The 22314-nt window shown below is 38.3% G+C and overlaps 1 protein-coding gene across 1 annotated transcript in view; it reads left to right on the forward strand.

Moving 5' to 3' along the window:
• LOC103696581 (protein CTR9 homolog) overlaps window positions 1-22314 on the forward strand; it is a 47785-nt gene that overhangs the window by 19994 nt on the left and 5477 nt on the right. Inside the window, exons 13-22 of the mRNA XM_008778253.3 lie at window positions 3375-3467; window positions 3673-3939; window positions 10509-10589; window positions 10667-10825; window positions 11061-11156; window positions 12945-13046; window positions 13126-13233; window positions 13311-13535; window positions 14950-15216; window positions 15317-15388. Coding sequence (XP_008776475.1) covers window positions 3375-3467; window positions 3673-3939; window positions 10509-10589; window positions 10667-10825; window positions 11061-11156; window positions 12945-13046; window positions 13126-13233; window positions 13311-13535; window positions 14950-15216; window positions 15317-15388 — 1470 coding nt within the window. The remainder of the gene's footprint in view (window positions 1-3374; window positions 3468-3672; window positions 3940-10508; window positions 10590-10666; window positions 10826-11060; window positions 11157-12944; window positions 13047-13125; window positions 13234-13310; window positions 13536-14949; window positions 15217-15316; window positions 15389-22314) is intronic.

Raw genomic sequence — 22314 nt, forward strand, 5'->3', positions numbered from 1 at the left:
TAGCAAGACAACTAGGCCCTTACTCAAGGATTATTGCACAATCAAATAGGATAGAAATTTTTGTGACATGTAGGGTTGCAATCAAACTGAGCCGAGTCCAGTAGCTAGAGGCTCAAGCTCGACTTGGTTCAAAATACTTAGATCGAAACTCGACTCGAGATCGATTGAGCCTTGATATCTGAGGTTGAACTCGACTTGATAGAAAAAAAGGCAATACTCTAGATTGACTCGACTCGACTCGAATATCAACTGAGGCATACTTGAGCTCGAATTCAAGCCTTGGTCATAATTACAAATTATGGTTAAAACAAAATATAACATAATATTATATTTAAAAATATCAAATTAATAATATATTATAACTAAATATAATATTATTAAAAATGTATACTCAATTAGGCTCACGTGCCTTCGAGTAGAGTATTTTGCTACTCGAGCTCAACTTAAAAAATTGCTCAAGCTACTACTTGAGTCGAGTCGAGCTTGGACCTGAGTTGAGCTTGAGCTGCTCGTGAGCTATTTGGCTCATTTGCACCCCTCATCTAGAGATGGGGAGTTTGCCCAAAATAACATTTCCCCTATGGTTTCATGATAAAATTTGGTATTCGTTGAGATAAAGGACAAATCTTCTTATTCATCGACAATTGTTCATCTGCACTTGACCAAAGGAGCTTTCTTGATATTAATTAAAGTGAATGAATTAGGCCTAATTAATTTGTGTCTCTTGAGATTTCTTGTGGACATTCTGGATATTTGCTATTGTTTTTTTCTAACTGTGTTGAATCCTATATCTTGAATATTTTCCTTATGATTGGAAATTTCTCATATACTCCTAGAGCAAAGGTGAAAAGAAGCTATCTTCTCATAATAATTTGGAAGTAAGAGACAAGTTGAATTTTATGGTAATGTTACGAATATCATACTGGTATGGTATATATCGATATGTTTCGACATCATACCATTTGATACATCTCCCATGTGCTGGCATAGCAAAAGTGAGGGTGCTACACGTAAAGATGGAATTTAGCCATTCATACTTGAGAGGCAACTTTCAAATTATGGTCATGGACCTGTGGTGTTGGTGAGAGTGTCTGAAACATTTGGAGAACTACTTTTAGCTCTCTTTAATCGCAAATTTTTAGGTATGTTATAGAGTATTAACAGGGTTATATGTATACTAATCTATTGTATATTGGTCAGCATAGAGCAAGAAAAATTAATTTTCTTGATTGTGAACCCAATTTTTGCTAATTGGTACTGGGAGTCATATCGGTCGATAACTGGTTTGGTACGGTATTGGTACGTACTGTATTGAACTATGGTTTATTGGAACCAAAGGGAGGGGGAGGGGGAGGTAGAGGTAGAAAGGGGGAGAGGGAGGGAAAGAGAGGCAGGGGCCTCCGGTTCCAACGGCAGGGATCGAGAGAGAGAGGACTCATCTAGTTGGGATGTTGTCATCATCATCTGACGTGGACGGTATGCTATCGGGTGGTATTGTCAAAGACTAGAGGAGGAGACAGGAGAGAGAGAGAGGGGGGAGGCAAAGGCTTCATGAGGGCTTCGAGTCATCCGATAGCTTTGGATCCGGCAATGGGGATTGGGAGGGAGAACTCATGTGGTTGGGATGTTATTGTCATGTGGGACATGGACTGGATGCTGTTAGATAGCTTCATTGGAGGAAAGAGGCTTGAGGAGGCAGGAGGGGGTAAGATTTGAAATCCCGTGGGATGGAGGTGTGCCGATTTCTCTATGAAACGAGATGTGGTCATCTATCTCGGTAGATATCCTTCGTCTCTCTCCCCTGCTTTCCTTTCTTTTTTTCTTTCCTTTTCATCTTTCTTTCTTTCTTTTTTTTCTTTCTTTTCTTACTTCTTTCCTTTCTTTTTATTCTACCTTCCTTTCTTTCCTTTTTTTTCTTTCTTTTCTTACTTCTTTACTTTTCTTTTTTCTTCTTCTTCTTTCCTTTCACTTTATCCTTTTCTTCATCCTTCTTTTCTTTTTTTCTTTCCTCTTTCTTCTTCTCTCCCCGTATGGATGGGTTTCATAGTCCCAATCCCCTTCGGTCCCATTTTCTCACAAGAACGGGTCGGGACGCCCTCGATCTTGTTGGAACTTAAAACCTTAGGAAGGGGAGAAAGGGTAGGTGAGGGCTTCGACCTTTGAGAGCATTGGGAGAGTTAGAGGGCTTTGGGGAGGGATTTAATAAATGTCTCGAATTCGTTGGACCAAACTGTGCTGGTACTTTGGTACGGTATGGCCTGAATGGGCCGGTTCGATATTGTCGGACGATCTTTGTTGTGAACCCTAGATGTTTGATATAGCACCTTATTATATTGTATTGTGCTGATGCAAGACTACAACAAGTGTGGTACGTGGTGCTTTAATCCTTGTTTGGTACAATCCATGGGATTGTTGAAGTCAACTTGATAGCAGGTCATTACCTTTTCTTGTTCTGCAAGCCTTCGCATTTAGGGCTGGAAGTGGGCCGGGCCGAGCCATGCCCCTATCTAAACTCGGCCAGATTTTTTTTTTTTTTGGGCTTTGGGTCAGGCTTAGGCCCGAAAATTTTTGGATAATGTAGGCTCGAGCCCAGGCCTAGGCTTGGCCTGAATGCGATTGAGCTGGCCCGAATGACCTGTTTGGGCCAAAAATAGGTCCCGACCTAATCCTGATTGAAGTTTAATATTTCGTAATATTACTTCACAAGTAAATGAGCTAGTTAAAAATTGAGCTCTCCTATAACACAAGTAAATGATACATGATACATTATTCTCATCTAAACCTAGTTTAATTGGTCATTTATTTCTTCATTATTCTCTCTAAATAACAACACATAAAAACAGATTGATTCAGGCCTGAATTCGGGCTCTGTTTGGGCCCAGACCGGGCTAATGATATACCCGAGCCCGACTCGGAAAACAAATGGGCTCTATATTTAAGCCCAAACCCAGTCTGAACTCTTTTGGGCCTAGCTCGATGGGCCTCAGGCCGGCCCAAGTCCATTTCTAGCCCTATTCACATTAGAGTTGTGCTGCATAGCTAACCTGATGTTGGTATGATGCTGGTTGGTTCCTGTAGTACCCCCTAGCTAATAATGAACAATGTGGAACGTATGTATGCATGAACTTTATGTACTTCTTAAAATCATATGTATAATTTTTGGATTACTCTATCATGCCTTTTTTATGTTGTATGTTGGTTGTCATGATTAGTTTTACTAAAATTTCTATACATTATGCTCTCTCAAACAATCAACCCACTAATTCCAATTTTGGTGGAGCTATATTGATTTTTCACACTGAATTGCACATTTTGTGCCATACTTTCATGCTTTATTTTCTTCAGACTGGTTTTAAAACATTGTTATATGACAGGCTCGCAATCTTCTTAGTAAAAGAGGTGAAGAAGTACCAATTCAATTGCTCAACAATATTGGTGTTCTCTACTTTGAAAAGGGAGACTTTCAGGTTTGTAAAAGCAAGCTATAGTATAACTTGTGCAATTTGCAGTAAAAAAGCCCTTTATTTGTATTTGTGCTTAAAACTTAGCTGGTTTATGAATTTTTTTATGTAAAGGGATAAACTCATGCAAACAACAGCAAAAAAAAAAACAACAGCTTATAATGTAGGCTTATAGCTAATGCACACCTGTATCTTTTATTTGATTTTTCAGTTGGCTGAACAAACTTTTAAGGAGGCATTAGGTGAAGGCATCTGGATTTCAGTTTTGGATGGGAGAATAGGCAGTTCTAAGGTAGATTGTAGTGCCTACTCTGTGCAGTACAGGGATTTCAGCTTGTTCCAGCAGCTTGAAGCAGAGGGTACATCTTTGGATTTGCCTTGGGATAACGTCACTACACTATTTAATCTGGCCAGATTACTTGAGCAGCTACAGGAAACTGGAAAAGCAAGCATTTTGTACCATCTGATCTTGTTCAAGGTATCATCTACTCTCCCTCTCCCTCTCTCTGTGGGTGAGTGCATGCGCGCGTGTGTGCTTGTGCATGTGCCCGTCTCTTGCCTTTTGCATATAATTATGTTCATATTTGTGCATACTCGAAGTTGCATGGTAGCAACTATGCACAAGTTGTCAAGTTCAATGCTAATAAAAATAAGTTGTTAATCTTATGGTATTTTATATGTTCCATTCTTATTTAAGGGACATGCAACATGATTTGCTCATAGTGATGGGTGACTAAACTGAGTTTGTTGTAGTTTACACAATAATCAGTTGGGATACAGAGTGCAATTTTTTGTTGAAATTTTCGGTATGCTCTCATTTTATATCCAATCATTTGCTTTCCACAGAGTCAGTCATGCCTAATTATTTACCTTTAAGAGCCCATGAATATTGATATGACCATCTCTTTTCTTCATTTGTTGCCTTTGCATGTTACATGAACTTTATAATGTTGTTCACTTGCTTTCTTTCTTATCCACTGTGGCTTGTTTTTCCAATATGTGTAACTGTTCTTACTTCCTAGTGATAGATTTTGAGATTTAGTTCTTTTGTGCATGAACTAAATGATTACTATATCTGGGCTTAAATATGAAATAGAATTGGACTCTAGAGGGTATTTGACATGTATGATTGAGTGAAGGTGTTAAAGGATGTAAGGATGCATGCTTCATGTAATTTATAATGTGTGCATTCATGTGCTTGTTTGCATGGGTGTTTGCATGTCTGCGTTGGTGCTTGAAGATGAAGCCTGTAACAGATTAGGGCTTTTCTTTTCTTTTTTATTTTTTAACTTTTATTTATTAGTTGCTACAGAGTATGCATTTAAAATACATGCTCATAACGTGCATTGCATTATGAATGTGAAGAAGTGCGTGATCTTTTGACAGTTCGTTCAAACCTAGATTGCATGTGGGGAATATCTTTTTTGCGTGGGCGAGGTACGCGGTACCGACTGTACTAACGTACCGGTGGGCATCGGTATCGGTACGGTACCGAACAAACCGAGCCGAACCGGTACTGTACTGATGGGGCTAAAAGCCAAAAAAAATTTGGAGCCAGTTCGGACTGGTCGGTTCGGGCCGGTACCGGTCGGTACGCGTTGGTACCGGATCGGTACGGGCCGGTACGCGTCGGTACGGGCCGGTACGCATCGGTACGGTTCGGTACCGAAATATGTAGCTGCACCGTACCGGTAGGATCCGGTACCGGTATGTACCGGCCGGTACCGACCGGTACGGCAGACCCTGGGTGGGCCTATATTGCAACAAGTTAGATAATCCACATATTTATTTCTTTAATCCGAGCATCTTCTTCAGTACTCACAATCCCTCTGACATGCTCCTACTCTGTCTACTTCTTGTGTCCATATATGATGGTGTTGTGTGCATGCATTATCTCGGCCTCTTTTCAGTTATGTTATTTCAGTCATGACACTAATGTCCTATGCATCCATTATGGCTTAAAAAAAAGAAAATAACAATATTTTGTGTTTAATAAAGTTACCATATCTCATGACTACATCACTATTTGTTGATTATCCTCTGAACCTTTGCATCTCATTGCCAATTTCTGTTTTTGGTTTTCCTATTTCATGATTTCATGTTTTTTGGACCTGCGAGTTTCTTTGTTTCGGAGTTTTCTAGCTTAAGGTCCGCAATCTCGGTACTGGGTACCATACCGGTACCTTATCGATTCGGTACAGTATGGTACGATACACCTCTATGCCGAAATAGCTCTATAATTATTTTTCTCAATTTTGATCTCGATACACCTCAGTACGGGCGGTACTGGATTTGTACTGACTTGAAGGTGTGATTCGTACCAGTTTTCTTCTGGTATGTATGGTATGCCTCGTATCAGATGTAGAGGTGATCAAAACCCGGGCCGGGCCGGGCTCGGACCGGGCTCTACAGCAGAAATTAGGCCCGATGGCTGTGCCCAGACCCGGCCCGGCCCGACTGTCGGGCTTAAATTTTTGTCCAGGCCCGACCCAACCTTATAAATCTGGTCCGACAGGCCCGACCCGACAGGCCCGATTTTTTTTTTTTGGAATCTAGAAATGGGCAAAAATGGCCCAACAGCTTAATGGGCTCTCTAAATTGGTTAATTGGTTAATGTTAAGGATATAACTAGCCTATTTTAAATAGATAGTGTTGGTGGTGGTTTCAAACTTTGGAATTTGGATATATCTACAAATATTAAAAAAGAAAAAATTTGCAGCTTCAAGCCAATAGTGTTGTCCAGCTGAAAATTACAACCTAACAATAAAAACTGCAAACTTAGACAAAATACAAATTACATTGTCCCATTAACATTATAACAAACATGCATCTTTGTGCATTCAAAAGTTCATAAAAGTTCATAATTCTTGAAGCCACTTCCATAATAGAAAACTGTAGAACATCCTTGCATCTTCTAACTCTCAAAACCTACAAACACAAAATTGAAACATTAGCAATTGTTGATTGAACATGAATAATTATTAGACTTATTAATAGAATATCTAAATGACCGAACCATGTAATCCCTCTTCCATCTCTTCCTCGTCATCTTCATCCTCACTAGATTCTTCCATGTTAGCTCCCAAGACACCCGATTGTCCTAAAAAAATGTAAAAACAAATAAATATGAAACAATAGAAAATTAGTTTTTATTCAAATATATATTAAAGAAAAAAATAGAAGAACAAGCAAAGATTTAAAGAATTACCTAATGAGAAGCCCTTTGCTCGCAACCAATCCTCATAACATGTAATAGCTTGAATTGTCTTTGGTGAAAGTGAGTTTCGCCAAGGATTTATTAACTTTTTACCCATACTGAAGGCAGACTTTGAAGGGACCGTTGATATGGAAATGGCCAAAATATCACGAGCCATCGATGCAAGCTCGGGAAAACGACCTGAGGCATCTCTCCAATATGCTAGAATATCCAAATCGATGTGCAGCCCAAGATTTTGCTCCTCCAAGTAAAGATCTAATTGTGACTTCCCATGATCATGCTTTTGTTTTTTACTCAAAAATAATTCATAATCTTCAAAACTATCTGCATCATGGTTACCAACATCACTGCCACTAGAAGTTCCAATCTTGGGAGAAAAGACTGAAGTTGAACGCAGCATATACTCCTCAAATAAATCATACAAAGTATTCTTAATATTCTGAACCATCTCCCTTGCACTAATCTCCCCATAAAGTTTAGAATAACAATATTCAACTCTAACTTGCAACGGGGATCCAAAACTGTAGCACAAGATAAGATCAAACTATACTCAGACCAATACTTGTTAAATTTAACTTGCATCTCTCTAACCATATCAACCATAAAATCATATGGGCCATTAGCAGTCTCTATCAATTTTCTATGAATCTCCCACACCCCCCTAAAATAAATATTTGCTGTTGGATGCTTACTAGCAGAAAACTAATTAGTCACATCATAAAACACTTTCAAAAACTTATGAAGAATAGCTATTTTTTCCCACTCTTCTTCAGAAAGTGCAAAGATTCCAAATTCTCTATCACGCTGTCCCCAGTGATCTAAAACTGCCTTGAAATAAATAGCACGGTCCAGCATTATAAAAGTAGAATTCCATCTAACACAACAATCAGAACGCAATCTTTTTCTGGTATTCAAATGAAAACTTTGTTCAGCAATTTCATAAAACTTCTTCTTTGGAACTGAATTTTTCAAATGCTTGGCCACATTTCTAATTTTACAAACAACACCATCAATGAGATTCAGACCAGCTTGCACAATAAGATTTATAATATGGCAGCAACAACGAATTTGAAAAAAATCACCACCATGCAAGAGAGATTTATTTGCAAGAAGACGAATCTTGAGAGAAGTAGCCATGGTATTATTATAAGATGCATTATCCAATGTCAAGGTAAAAACCTTACTATCAATTTTCCATTGAGCCAAGCATAAAGCGACCTCATCAGCAATAGAAAGCCCATCAAAGGGGGGGGTTAAGGCTGCAAATCTAATTATTCTTTTTTGCAACTTCCAACTATTGTCAATCCAATGTGCTGTGATGCAAATATATTCATCTTGTGTGTAATCATTTTTCCAATTATCAGAAGTCAAACAGATTCTCCCCGGTGCTTGTGCTAACTCCTCCTTCACAACCTTCATTTCATCCATGTAATATTTCAATGCATCTCTCCTAATAGTATGCCTACTCATGGTTTTGTATTGAGGACACATAACAGATACCATATATTTAAAACCAGGTTCCTCACAAGTTCTAAAAGGATGTGCACCAGCAACAATAAACATACAAATAGCTCTACGAACTTCTTCCTGATCAAACTTGGGATTTTTCAAATGCAAAGATGTGCTTCCAGAAGTTGTGGTTTCAGTTGAAATAGTGTAATTCCTTATGTCATGATGAAAACGTTTAGAACATCTTTTTAAGTGGCGCCATATATGAGACGTACCATTCTTAGAAGCAACTGAAAAAATCTCCTTGCAATACTTGCATTGTGCTTTCAATATGTCCTTATCTTCAGTTGGAAGCTTGACCATGTGCATCCATACCTTTGATTTTGCTTTACCATCCTTGACATAACAATCCTCATGCTCATTATCCGCCACAGGAATAGGTGAACTTTCGCTTGCCATTGACATAAGCCTATCAAAAAATTATACAACTAATTATACAAAAAATTTAGTTCATAAGAATTATCCTATCAAAAATGAACAAACCATCCCTTCATTACTTGGAAGTTGGGATAGTAGCATTTATCATAATAAAAATAAAGCCCCATCCAACCGGCAAAAAAAAAAAAATCAGGAAAAATCTCAAGGGAGAACTATAGCTGGAAGCCTGGAACAGTGGAACTAGAGCAATGTGAGGGGAGGAGTCCGAAGACCAAAACCGAAAAAGAGAAGGGATGAAAGATCCCTCGTCCATCTCCAATCCCCCGATCTTTCTTCCTCAGAGTTTCGACTGGGTCACGGGATGAAAGATCAAGGCATCAAGGCATCAAGCCAACCAAATCCCTCCTCCCTCTTTCTCTCCAGTCTCCACCGGTCCACCCACGGGAAGACTCGTAGCCACCTCCCTCTCCCCCCCCCACCTAAAAAACCGGCCCGATGGGGAAGCTCCAGAGTCCCACCTCCGAGTTCTGAGCTCTCTCGCTCCCCCCACCTCTCTCTCTCTCTTTCTCTCTCTGTCTTCCATCTGGGCTTGAAGCTATATGGGGCTTTACTTCCGAGCTTGGGCAAAATTCATCCGGAATCGAGCTCGAAGAGGAGGAGGAGAAAAATCTTACCGGCGACTGTGAGTCGGTGACCGGAGCCGCGGAGGTTGCCGTCCGGGGGAGAAGGACACCGAGAGGAGGCGGCGGCGACGACACCGGCGGAAACCGAGAGGAGGCGGCGGCTACAAGGAAACCGGCTACAGGGGGCGGTGGTTCTCCGCGAGGGAAGGGGGGGCTCTCAGGCGAGGGAAGGGGGGCGGCGGCACTCAGTGAGGGAAAGGGGGGGTCTCAACGAGGGAAGGGGGAGGGGGGGTTTAGGAATTAGGCCTTTAGTTTTGTTTCTTAATTTTTTTTAATATATTATATTTTACTGTTTTATAGTCGGGCCGGGCTGAACCGGGCCATTTTTAAAAGTTTCTAGGCCCGGCCCGATTTTTTTGATCGGGCCGTTTTTCCTGCCCAGGCCCGACCAATGGGCTCTTTTTCAATGCCCAAGCCCGAAAAATTTCGGGCCGGGCTGGGCGGGCCGGGCGGGCCAGAAGGCCCGTGATCACCTCTAATCAGATGGTATGGGGCGGCACGACAGATCTTGCTCCGATTGTGTTCTGAGCTGCGTCTCTTAGAAAACATGCCTTTGGTCATACATTATATTTGATTTTTTTTGAAGGCATTACTTTTATTACTCTTTAAGCAATAAATATCAAAACTTCAGAAGGATGCCACAATTTCACTTGTTTGGGTATAACTTTTCCTTCTAGCATCTTTTTTCCAAATGAAGTCACACAGCCTCCGTAAGTGTCATTTTTTTTTCAGATTTACATTTGGACTTCATCTTTTCTCATACTTTGTTTTAACTGCTTATGATGCTTACAGTTGTTAATAATGTCCTGGGATATATCCCATTGGAAATCTGGACAATCTGCATGTGTTTGTTCTCACTATTATGTGAAAAATCTATTCGTTTGTAAATTTGTCAAAGCATTCTTGAACTTCTAGTGTTTCTGTTATATACATTACTTGAACTACCACATTTGATGCCTTAGGAAGCCTTTCAGTAGTCATTCTCCTGACACAGACAATGGGGCAAATGTTAACCTCTTTTTTGAAGCTGGTATGGCTTCCGTGAAAGTCTTCATAGCTATTTCTTCTTATTATCTTTGGCTTGCATGGTTAACATTTATGTATTTGGAGTAGAACTTTGAGTATAGGAACCAGTGGTGAAGTAGATATATTAGAATCCAGATTAATTAGGTACAATTAATGTTTATGTTGACTTATGATTTTTTGTATGACATCTGAATGATTTTATTTGACATCATGATATGTTCTGTTTTCCTACAGTATCCACACTATGTTGATGCTTCTCTGAGGCTTGCTGCCATGGCCAAATCACGGAATGATATTCAATTAGGCATCAAATTGGTATTGGATCAATTTCTATTTGATGATTGATTACTTGGCTTTTTAGGTAATGCCAGAAAACTGATCCTTTTTTATAGATAGGCGATGCTCTCAAAGTGGATGACAAATACCCCAATGCTTTGTCTATGCTTGGTATTCTGGAACTTTTGAATGATGACTGGGTTAAAGCTAAAGATACCTTCCGTGCTGCTAAAGATGCAACTGATGGGAAAGATTCTTATTCCCTTCTTTCCCTGGTGCGTGTCATTCTCATGACACTTAATGATTCCCTTGCATTGCTTTCTAAGGTTTTCTATGTGGTGGTCTGTGGATACATATACATAATTACCTAACATCGCTACTTTTTGAGCATTTGTCACTGTCTTAATTCATGTCCTTGTGATAGCATGGTTTTTGTTGAAGTTTTCTTGTATTAATCTCTCCTTTGTATATTCCTCATAAATTTAGTGATTCTTCTTTTTTGACCTGTAGGCGAACTGGAACTATTTTGCAGCTTTACGTTCTGAGAAAAGAGGTCCAAAATTAGAAGCTACACATCTCGAAAAGGCGAAGGAACTTTACACCAAAGTGCGTGTTGTTTTCTCATACTTCTAATACCATTTTTTTCCTTATGTAGCAATGAATTTTGAATTTAACGACCTTATTATGGTCATTTTAGTATTTCCTATAGTGTTATCACTTTTAGCTTACTGCATGGTTTTCGACTTTGCTAGTTTGGTATCTGATTAATTGCATGTGGTAGCATCCTGATATGCCAAGCATAATCCTCTGCACATCATGAACTGTCACTTAAATGATCTGTCTTATGAAAACTAGACTTTTTGTATCCCTAGATCTGCAATGAGCCTTCATATAGGCACCCAGTGTTGACAGCACTGGCTTGCTTTTTGGATGTCTTTCCACGTTAGGTGGTTTTGATAGATGCTAAATGTGCTTTTATTTATATGTATCTGTGTTTTTCTATGACTAGTTTCTTCCTATTATTGGACAAATTTTTTTATCTTCATAGCAAAGGAAACAACAGCATTCCTTGTGATCCTTAAGTAGGAGAGCTTTCTCTGGCTTCAGGTTTAGGACCATGTCTCACACACATGGTTATTTTATATTGTCTAAGATCAGTAACTTTTCTGTTTTTGATTTTATGAAGGCTAAAGTTGATGCTCTTTGTAGAATTGGAATTTTGTCTTCTGTCCTACTTAAGTGGCTCTTGAAATTGTCACCAGCTATACTGCCGGATTACATTTCATGACCTGGTCCAATCATTTGGCTCTCTTCTTGTGCTAGAAGCTTTACTTGGTTTAGAGAACTCTAAGAGATAGTGTTTCTACATGCACTATCTTTATCATACAATACCAAACATGTCATCAACATTTTCAACATTTCCTTGATTTTAGTATTATTTTCAATTTGTGCTTATTTCCTATGCCACAAAATGTTATGCTACTTTTCTGTAGTGAATTATTGAGGGCTCTGTTTGCTTTATTTTTTTTGAAATGAAGACTGCTTTAAAAAAACATTTACTACTTGTCTCCTAGGTGCTCATTACCTTATGTTTGAGAGATCTTTGACATGTTTTCTTTGATTTTTGCTCCTTTTTTTTCCACTTGCTATGCTTATGCCCCTAAAGAACAAAAGGGTTCTTATTTGCTGGATAACTTGTTATCATAGGGCAGTCAACAAACTATACTTAGGTCAGTTAATGGGCTTCTCAAACAGCGCATCTCCTTACAGTTCGATATTTTCGACCAGCCTAAAGGCATTAAGTTTGAGATTGCTGAAGCCTGGTATTATCAAGTTCAAGTCGGGGGGGGGGGGGGGGGTTTAAATACCCGAATCCCAAAGAACATAGGGCACTAGCATGTCTCGATCTGCCCCACACTATCATAGTTCCCAAATAACATAGTAAGGGGAATACACTGGATAGACCTAGAGAATTACTATTTGATCGTTTATATTGGTGTCTCGTCTACAATGTTTCTCCTTTATCATGTTTTCGTATTTTTATTTGCTTTTTTATGACTTATTTGAAATTTCATCTTTCCTGCACTTTCCTCACTCCTTTTCTGTTGTCTACTGCATGTTTCTCGATGCCAAAAGAATATCCATCTCCTTTTTTTCTTCTTTAATTTTTTGCAAAGGAAGATCTTTAAGTTGTTTGCGAATTGGGAAACTTAGATTGATTATGTCATGAAAATTATAGATATGTTCATGAGAATCTGCCTTTCATATTTGTTCTATTGTCAGAAGTTCCTTTTTCATCCTTCACAATCTTGGGTTCCTGTACCATATATTGCTTATGTGCGTGATGTAAATCATACTTAAGCTGTGTGGAATCATTTAATCTTCCATGTTCAGGTTTTGATGCTGCATCCTGGAAACTTATATGCTGCCAATGGTGCTGGTATTGTGTTGGCTGAAAAAGGTCATTTTGATGTTGCAAAGGATATATTTACACAGGTCAGTTAAGGGCTACTCATCAGTTTATATCCTCATCTGGTGGTAAATTGTTTACATAAGTATGGCGTTCGAAGTATAGGTGCAAGAAGCGGCATCTGGAAGCGTCTTTGTTCAGATGCCAGATGTCTGGGTGAATCTGGCACATGTTTATTTTGCTCAAGGTCATTTTGCCTTGGCTGTGAAAATGGTAAGCATATTACTCCAATTTTCTTTTTTTTAAGGTGTCTGTTTTTATGCCATTTAAGTTGACATGTTTTTTTGCAGTATCAAAACTGCTTGCGGAAGTTCTATCATGACACAGACTCACAAATTCTGCTATATTTAGCCCGTACTTATTATGAGGCTGAACAATGGCAAGACTGCAAGAAAACTTTACTAAGAGCCATCCATTTAGCACCCTGGAATTATACACTTCGGTTTGATGCTGGAGTTGCAATGCAAAAGTTTTCAGCATCAACTCTACAGAAGACAAAAAGGACTGCTGATGAGGTCAGTTATGATTGTTTTCATTATCCAGCACTCTCATCTATCTGGTTGCTATTTTTAATTATCTAACCCTCAAGTTGCACATGAATAATTATTGAGTTAATATTAGGAAGCACCTACCCAATAGCTGCTGTGTTGAGCAAAATGTGGGGACTCTCCCCCACCTTCAAAGAAATCTGAAGTCTTGAGTCACTTCTTTCGTGACATATCTTACTTTTTCCTTTTCCTTTTCTCTTAGAGAACCTGCAATCTCCGTATCCCATAAATAAGCGTTCCAATGGCATCCCACTTCCATACCCTTCCAAATCCATTCTCCCAAACAACTGCTAAAATGTCTCAGGTGACCTGGATTAATGGACAAAATATTAATGGAATGTGGTGTAGCTTACTTTTTTGTATGAACCAACGATAACCTCACTGGGACTGTCTGATGAGGCTGTGAAACAGATCCACGGATCACATGATTGCCAGTTTGCAAGACCTTGATTTAAACCCTTCAAAGAATTACATTTATATAATTGGTTTAGTTCATCGATGTCAGTTCATGATTGCTGTTGGAGCTGGTCTGCAGCCCACATTGTGTGCATTATATGGTTGATGGTGTACAACAACTTGCCAGCTAACCCACCTCCATTTCTTTGGACCTAGGATGGCTGTCTGATTGGAATTTGCTATTTCGTATGGTATGTTAAATATGTCCATCTCAGAGCAAAATTTGTCTTTTCTGAAAACACCAATATCCTTTTCCAAGAAGAATTGGAAAACCTCATGTTGGTGTGAGAGAAGAAGATATGAGGAAGATGGACTATCCAAACTTTGATACCCTTCTTGCTGTTGTCCCAATATAATTTTTTACTTTTAGTTTTTTGATTGGTAAACAGTTTCATAGATCATTAGTTGTTACGCCACCAAGATTAATATTCTGGCTTCTCTACTGTATTTATTACTGTCCACTACAAAAACATCATTGGAAACAGCTTTGCTAGATTAAATAACACTCATGCTTAGAAAAAACTATATGCAGTACATGAGATGGCTAACTGATTTCTGGAAATAAGAAGCTTCAGTAACAACTAACAATTGAATATTCTTAATAAAACTGCAGGGTTAAAATTTAACAATGTATTATGTTACTCATTGAAGGCATAATTTTTACTATATTTTTAGCAGTCATTATGTGGTTCAGTGACAGGATATTCATATGTATATGGCTTATTGTTTGTAATGTCATTCTCATCCCTTAGGTTTATAATATGACAAGTTTCTGTGTCTGAAAACTTGAACATTTGCACTTCACACATTTGCTATCTCAACATGTTGGATGTCATTATATTTCTAAAGAATGTTTTCACCAAATCAATTTATTGTTTGTCAGTTCTATACTGTTCATTTCATGTTATTTAAATTTGTACTGCAGGTACGCTCAACAGTCACAGAGTTGAAAAATGCAGTTCGTGTGTTTAGTCAGTTGTCTGCAGCTTCTAGCTACCACTCCCATGGGTTCGATGAGAAGAAAATAGAAACTCATGTTGAGTATTGCAAACATTTGCTTGATGCTGCTAAAGTTCATTGTGAGGCAGCCGAGCGTGAAGAGCAGCAGAACCGCCAGAGATTAGAAGTTGCTCGTCAGGTTTCTTTGGCTGAGGAAGCTCGACGCAAGGCTGAAGAGCAGAGGAAAATTCAGGCAAGCTACTAAAATGTCATACTTGCTGTTATTGTAAGATCTGAATGTTCTTGTCTTCTGCAAAATTGGGGACTGACATTTTCTCATTGTGGGTAACCAGCTGGAAAGGAGAAAGCAAGAGGATGAGTTAAAACAACTCATGCAACAGGAACGGAATTTTGAGCGCATAAAGGTCAAGGATCTAAATTTCCTTAATATTTACAATTCTTTTTTTTTCCTTTTTTAGGATAATGAGTCGAAAGATAGAGAACTATCCGTGCAGTATGAAATTGTATGCTGAAAGCCGTTACATATCATTTGTGATATTGAAATTTACTATTTGAAGAAAACTTTGATGTGCATGCAAAATATTTCTATTTACTTTTGTCCTTTTTTTAATGTTTTCTTCTAGATTGAATTATGGTGCTGTCTTGATAAGCGGTTTTAGATTGATATCATTTACAGTTCATCAGTAATCAGAGAAAAGGTAATATGAATTTGCTGATGTAGAATGTATGCTTGCACGAATGCCGATTTTGCTTATATGCTTTTAAAACCTCATCAGAGCTTCTTAGATGGTTGGCAAGAAAACAAACATTTTGGGATGTGCTCTAGCTGCTCTTTTTTGGTGTGTTACTGATCAGATTTGCTATGTTGCTCTTTGATAGTCATGGCTTAAAAATATTTGGATAGACTAGAACTCATTATTTGGTGCATACTGCTACCAAGTTCAAGATGTCATCCTTTTGTGCTCTCTCTTTTTGAACTGCACTATACCCTTTTTGACTGCAAAGCTGTGCTGAGATGCAACCAAGACTTATAATGAGATTTTTTTTCCTTTTCTTAAATCTTCTTGCTTTAGTTTTTCTGGGATTTGTGATCTTTATTTTGGCACCTTCCAAAGTAGCCCCTAAGAAATGGAGAATGTCTTTAACTTGAGTGGTAGATTGACATAACAGCGAGCTTTTTTCTCTTATTATGATCTTAATGCATACGACAAGTTAGAAATAACAACTCGAACTAATGTTAAATAAATGCAAGGTGGAGTATTTAGTACCTTATACTTGAGCTTGAGGCTTGGTTAGGAAAATGAAAAAAGGCACCAAAAGCTTTGGTAGATGGCTTAAGAAGGTTAACCTGTAATCTATGTTAGTTAAATTTTGATGTTTGATCTTTCAATGTTTTACAGATGAACACTAACCTTTACTAGCTAAAGTTATGTATCGGAATTGGTCTTAAGCGATGCAGTGTTTTGCATGCTTAATCTTGATACTAAGGTTTGGAAACTGCGAAAGGTACTAAAACATTTGGGAGATGATTCTAGGAGGTAAAACCATAGCTTATGCTAGTTGAACTATGATGTTGATCTTCAACACATTGTCCTAATAATCAGTGTGATTTCAGGCTTGAATTGCCTTGCCATGACATGTCAGTCAGGAACAGTGCAGGCAAGAAATTAGGTTCTAGCATGCTATGGTGGCCTCTGTTATATTTCATATAATAGACACATCCTGTTAAAGTGATCTGGATAAGTTTCTAAGTACTTGTTCAATTAAGCCTGGTTTGGTCATTTAGAAGGGAGGAATCTGGTTTAGAATGAGACTATTTGAGCTCCAGCCAACAGAAAGGAGGAGTTGGTGGTTTTTTTTGGGGGAGATTGAAGAAGTGAAGAAACGTGGAGCCCTTACCACCAGAATTTCATGGTTGCATCAATGTGGATGCTGTTCAGAGTTTGCATAGATAAGTTTTTTTTTTTGCCCTCTATTTCTTTTTTCTTTTCTTTTCCTCGTGCCTTTTCTTCTCTTCTTCTTCCCTTTCCTCACGTCAGTGCCGTCAGCATTACTTTTAGGCATTGCCAGTAGTTGATTGTAATCAACTATTGTTTATGTGAAAATATCAATTTTAGCTCTATCAAAAATCCTTCATCTAAGTTACTTTTCTACCCAACCTTCTGCACACTTGCTTTCTTTATGTTTATAGGGTCTCTTTTACCTTTCCAATTTTATCTGCAACCATCTGATATTAGAAATAAGAAACTACAAAATAATACAGAATTAGGAACTAGATAACTAAGCTTAAAAGAGTAAACTAGAGTAAATAATACAGAAAATACATAATAAGAATATAACAACATGACATCAACAGAAAATTATAGTGAGTTATTTGCAAATTGAAATTGTAACTCTCATTTGGGGAAGAGTGAAATATTTATATTGGCATGTTTTTATTTGGGAAATTCCTGTTAAAATGAAGCTTTGCATTGATAATAGCTAGCCTGCCATAATTAAAGGTCATTAATACGAGGCAATTAGGAAAAAGTGTTTAAGAGATTAGGTGAAGCGGAAGTGGAAGAAAATGCAAGTATTAGGTGGACCAAGGGTGAGGGAGTGATTGTGGGTGAGTAGGATTTTAGTGAGATAGAGTTACATATGTGTTAGATATCGAAAGAGAGGGAGAGAGAGATGAGCTCCCGTCCCTAATAAAAGATATTTACATGACAATTGGGGGTTACAAGAAGGTAATGGATTGAGATAGGAGATGTGGATAATGATTTTAGACTCAAGGTAAATTGGAAATAAAAAACAAAAAAAAAAATCTTAGGACTTTCTTGAAGTTTAAAAAATCTCGTTTTTTCATAATAGAGATTTGAGTTTTGAAAATTGGGAAAAAATGTTTAGAGGAATGTTGATTTAGATATCGAAATCTTGATCAAGGTTTTAGGTTTTGGCAGGACGGGGGCACCCTAGCCGTCCCATCCCATTTTTGTGAGAAAACGGGACTAGGACGGGGTCGAGACTCTAAAACTCATCCATGCCGGGAATGAAGAAGAAAAAAGTAACAAAGAAAGGAAGGACAGATGAAGAAAAGGAGAAGTTTAAGGAAAGAAGAAGAAAAAGGAAAGAAAGAAAGGAAGGGAGAAGAAAAGGAATGAAAGGAAGGAAAGAAGGAAGAAAGGAAAGAGAGAAGAAAAAGGAAAGAAAGAAGCAAAGAAAGGGACAAGAAAAAGAAGGAAGAAGAAAAAGAAAAGAAAGGAAGGTAAGGAAAAAGAGGAGAACGAAGGAAACAAGGAAAGCAAGAAGAAAAAGAAAGAGAGGAAGAAAGAAAAAGAAATAAAAGGAAAGAAGGGGAGGGCGACGGAGGGTGCCTATAGGACTCGACCAAAACTGCCGCCGCGATGAGGTGGGATAGTGGGGCATCCCATTCTATGGAAAAACACGAGACACCTCCTTCCTACGAGATTTAAAACCTTGGTCTTGATTAGGAAATCCTTTTAATTCTAGTAGTCACTATTTTAGTTGATCTCGAAATTGGCATGTGCAACGTAGTTGGAAACAAATATAATAATGAAGCATCTAGTGGATGGCCATTATACTGTGTAATGCTGAAAGATAGGAGAGAAGGATATCTAAATTTCGGAAGAGATAAGATGACTCGTTAGATCATGGCATTTAAGTTTTTTAGAAAATAAGGCCATGAATCATGGGGATAACCAATCAAAAAAGGCTCAGCTGAGTCACATGTTTTGCTCGCTAGGATTTGAGTACATTTAGTACAACCTATATTAGCTGATACATACTAACCTGTATATGTTATGGGGTATTGGGCCTGCTAATGACCCAATCTTGAAAATCTACAAAAATATGATAGTACTATTCATGGTCTGCCGTATCGGCCGGTACATACCGGTACCGGATCCTACCGGTACGGTACAGTTACATATTTCGGTACCGAACCGTACCGACTGGTACCGGCCCGTACCGATTGGTACCAGTGCGTACCGACCCGGTACCAGCCCGTACCGATCAGGTATCGGCCCGAACCGACCAGTCCGTACCGGCTCGGCTCGGTTTGGTTCAGTACCGTACCGGTACCGATGCCCACCGGTACGTCGGTACAATCGGTACCGCGTACCTTACTACTACTGGAGTCAAAAAAATCTTGTATCCTATACGATTGAAAGATCTGACTATTGAAGATTAAGTAGCTGATAATGTTTTGGTTGAATCATTGGTTTTGGTGGATGAATCTCATTGAAAATTAGGTCATTCATTTGTGAGAGTACTCATTGCAATATCCAAGCAATATCCCACTATCAAGGAGTAGATTGAGATCAGGTATATTTATGATGATCCATTGCAAGATCTAATTGTTAAGCCAATGCTTAGGATTAAAGCTATATAAGACGATAATCCATCGATCTTTAATATAATGTTTTACTTCAACTGATCTTTGATCAAATGCATTCAAAATATAGATCTAGACTATTTGAGGCCAAGATCTAACAATTTGTTAGCAAAATGGATTCAAAGTGGTCGCTACCATCAAGTTTTAGAAATTCAAGGGTAGAGTCTGGTATTGTAATTCATTACAATGATGTGCAGCACAAGTTAATGTTGTAAATTACTCTTTAGATTATTCTATTGTACTTAATGCATTTTTATATTTATTTAAGGGATGAAGATTCGGATTGTGCTACTAGAATTTTGGTTGGTTCAAGCTCCTTAAAATTTGGAATTCGAGCTTTAATTGGTTAGGAAATTATTTTGATTGGAAAGTCAATATTTTTGTTCTTTTGGACCAAGGTACGCCGTCTTGGTACGGGGCCCTATACCGGTGGCACCCTATAACTATGTCGGTGCGATACGGTATGGAGTTGGTTTGGCATACCAAGTGTCCGTACACCCCTCGTATCGTGTACAAGTATTGAACCGATATGGTATGGCGAACCTTGCTTTAGACTCTTGTTTTTGGTAAACTAGCAAAGGAGCATATGCAATGTACCTTAGAGGAAAACATCATCAATATAATTTATATCAAATGGCATATATAGTAAGTTTTGTAATTATTTATTTGCTATGTAATCTATTGAATAGCATATTTTTGTTAATTATAACCATCAACAAAATGAAGGCAGCAAAGATCAGCATTAAGTGCTATGTGATTCTTTCTTCACAAATTCTTTTTGCTTTAGAATAACACAAGGTAACTAAAACAAAGTTTATTATTGCTGGAAGAAGAATTTTTTTATTACCATAATCAATTATAATGTATCAAATGAATTGACCTAATAAATTATTTCTATAAGGTACCATTGAATTAGTCATCGAACAAGTTGGTCCCAAACCTTTCAATTATGCATCTAATATATTGGTATAGCTAGATATTATTTAGCATGATATATACTATTGACCCTTTTCCTATTAGCTTAAGTTTTTGAGGTTAGTGGGTTATAACATGGAATCAAGGAGCAGGTTTGTTGGAGATTGAGTTCAAATCCCCTCCATGCCAATTGTTTATTTAGTTAACCTGGTTATCAAGATCCGCAGTATTGTAACCGGTCCCTATGTTGGTAGGCTAGCGGCATGGTATGATATGATACCATGCCATGTTGTTCCATTGCATACCGACAAAGGGGAACCGTCAAGGGAGGGGGAGAGGGGAAAATAGAGAGAGGGAGGGAGGGAGAGAGTGGGATAGGGTGGTGGAGGGAGAGTGGGAGAGGGCGGTGGAGGGAGGAGTGGAGGGAAGGGGGCGAGAGAGGCGGAGGGAGGGGGAGAGAGGAGAGGAAAAGAGAGGGAGGGAGGGAGGCAGGGAGAGAGAGGGAGTGGGCGGTAGAGTCTGAGAGAGGTGGAGGGAGGGGGGAGAGAGGGCTCCCTCCCTCTTCCTCTCCTTCATTCTTCCCTCTCCCTTCCTCGCTGGTTTTTTGAACCGAAGGGTGGAACCATGCCGGTCTGCCCCCGGCATGGTACGATACGCTCCGTACTGCTTGGTTCAGGATAGTATGGCGTACCTTGCTGGTTATCATCTTGAGTCATTCAAGTCTTTATGTTAGTTATGTTGATTCATATCAGTTGTAGTGGTCCATTCACGTGGATGGTTTGGGTTACATGCGAGGGGTATTGAGCTTGATATACATTGTTGACACTCTCTTTCAGCTTAAGCTTTTGGCTTCAATTCTTGGTAATATATAATGTTTAGCTTTTTCACTTGCCAAGTTTCACAGCTAACATCTAATAAACTTGGTCTTTGAGGGTGGATTTTGAAAGAGATGGCTACATCTTCAGGCACACTATAGCTCGAGTGTGGCATTCTTGAACTTTGATAAAAGGAGGCTGACGTTTCTTTTTGGCTTTCCCCATAGCTTATAGTTGTGAAGAGGGATTTTGCGAAGCCTTCAAGCTTGTTTTCATATACACATATATATGTATATGTATATGTATATCTATATGTATATATGTTTACATATATTTATATATATGTATAAACAAGTTTCTATGTCTAATTGTTTAGAGGCAACATTCATATGGCTTAGTAGTAATTACTTGGATATGCTTAACACCTAAAGATTCTAGATATCTATGTAGTTCTCAATAGCTATAGTGGTCTACATTAAAAAAGTGAAAAATAGAAGCAAAAAATGACATAGGTTTTCAAGCAACTACAAATCTTTAGAGAAGGCAAACAATTTGCAGCATGGTTTTAGGTATCACACTGTATTGTTTAGTATGGGGTACCATACCAGCTAGTACACTGCATACAATATTGTACTAGTAGGAAACTGGTACCCAATACATCCCAATGCTGGGTGTCATTACCAGAGAGATGTACCATACCGACACTAGGTACAGGGTGTACTAGTATGAAACTGGTATAGGTACTAAAACCAATATCTAAAACTCGATTTGTAGAATGATTTGCTATGAAATTGAGTTACATACTTTCCTTCTACACTATTAGTTATGTTTAAAGCAATAACAATGGATGCATCTTTGTGAGATGTATGTATTTGGAAGGTTAGTCTTTCCATGGAAATCTTTATTTGCTTGAACTAAAATTCAGGCTAAAATTCAGTTCATTTTCAATAAGTTTAGCATAAGGTGGGTTTTTTTTTTTTGTGTTTAGCATGATTGTTTTAGGTGTTTTGTAGCTATTCTTTGTTAAGTAGCTCATGGTTTCCTTCAAGTTAGCTGACAACAAATGTTTTAAGTAGTTTTTCTTAAAAAACAATATATTTTTATATTTCTATTTTTAGTTTATTGCCCCTATGGCAAAATGATGTAGTCCAATTTGAAATATGCATGTATAGACCAAGGTCGCAAAATCAGTACGGGCATGTAT

Source organism: Phoenix dactylifera, chromosome 5 (assembly GCF_009389715.1).
Source record: "Phoenix dactylifera cultivar Barhee BC4 chromosome 5, palm_55x_up_171113_PBpolish2nd_filt_p, whole genome shotgun sequence".
Taxonomy (NCBI): Eukaryota; Viridiplantae; Streptophyta; class Magnoliopsida; order Arecales; family Arecaceae; genus Phoenix; species Phoenix dactylifera.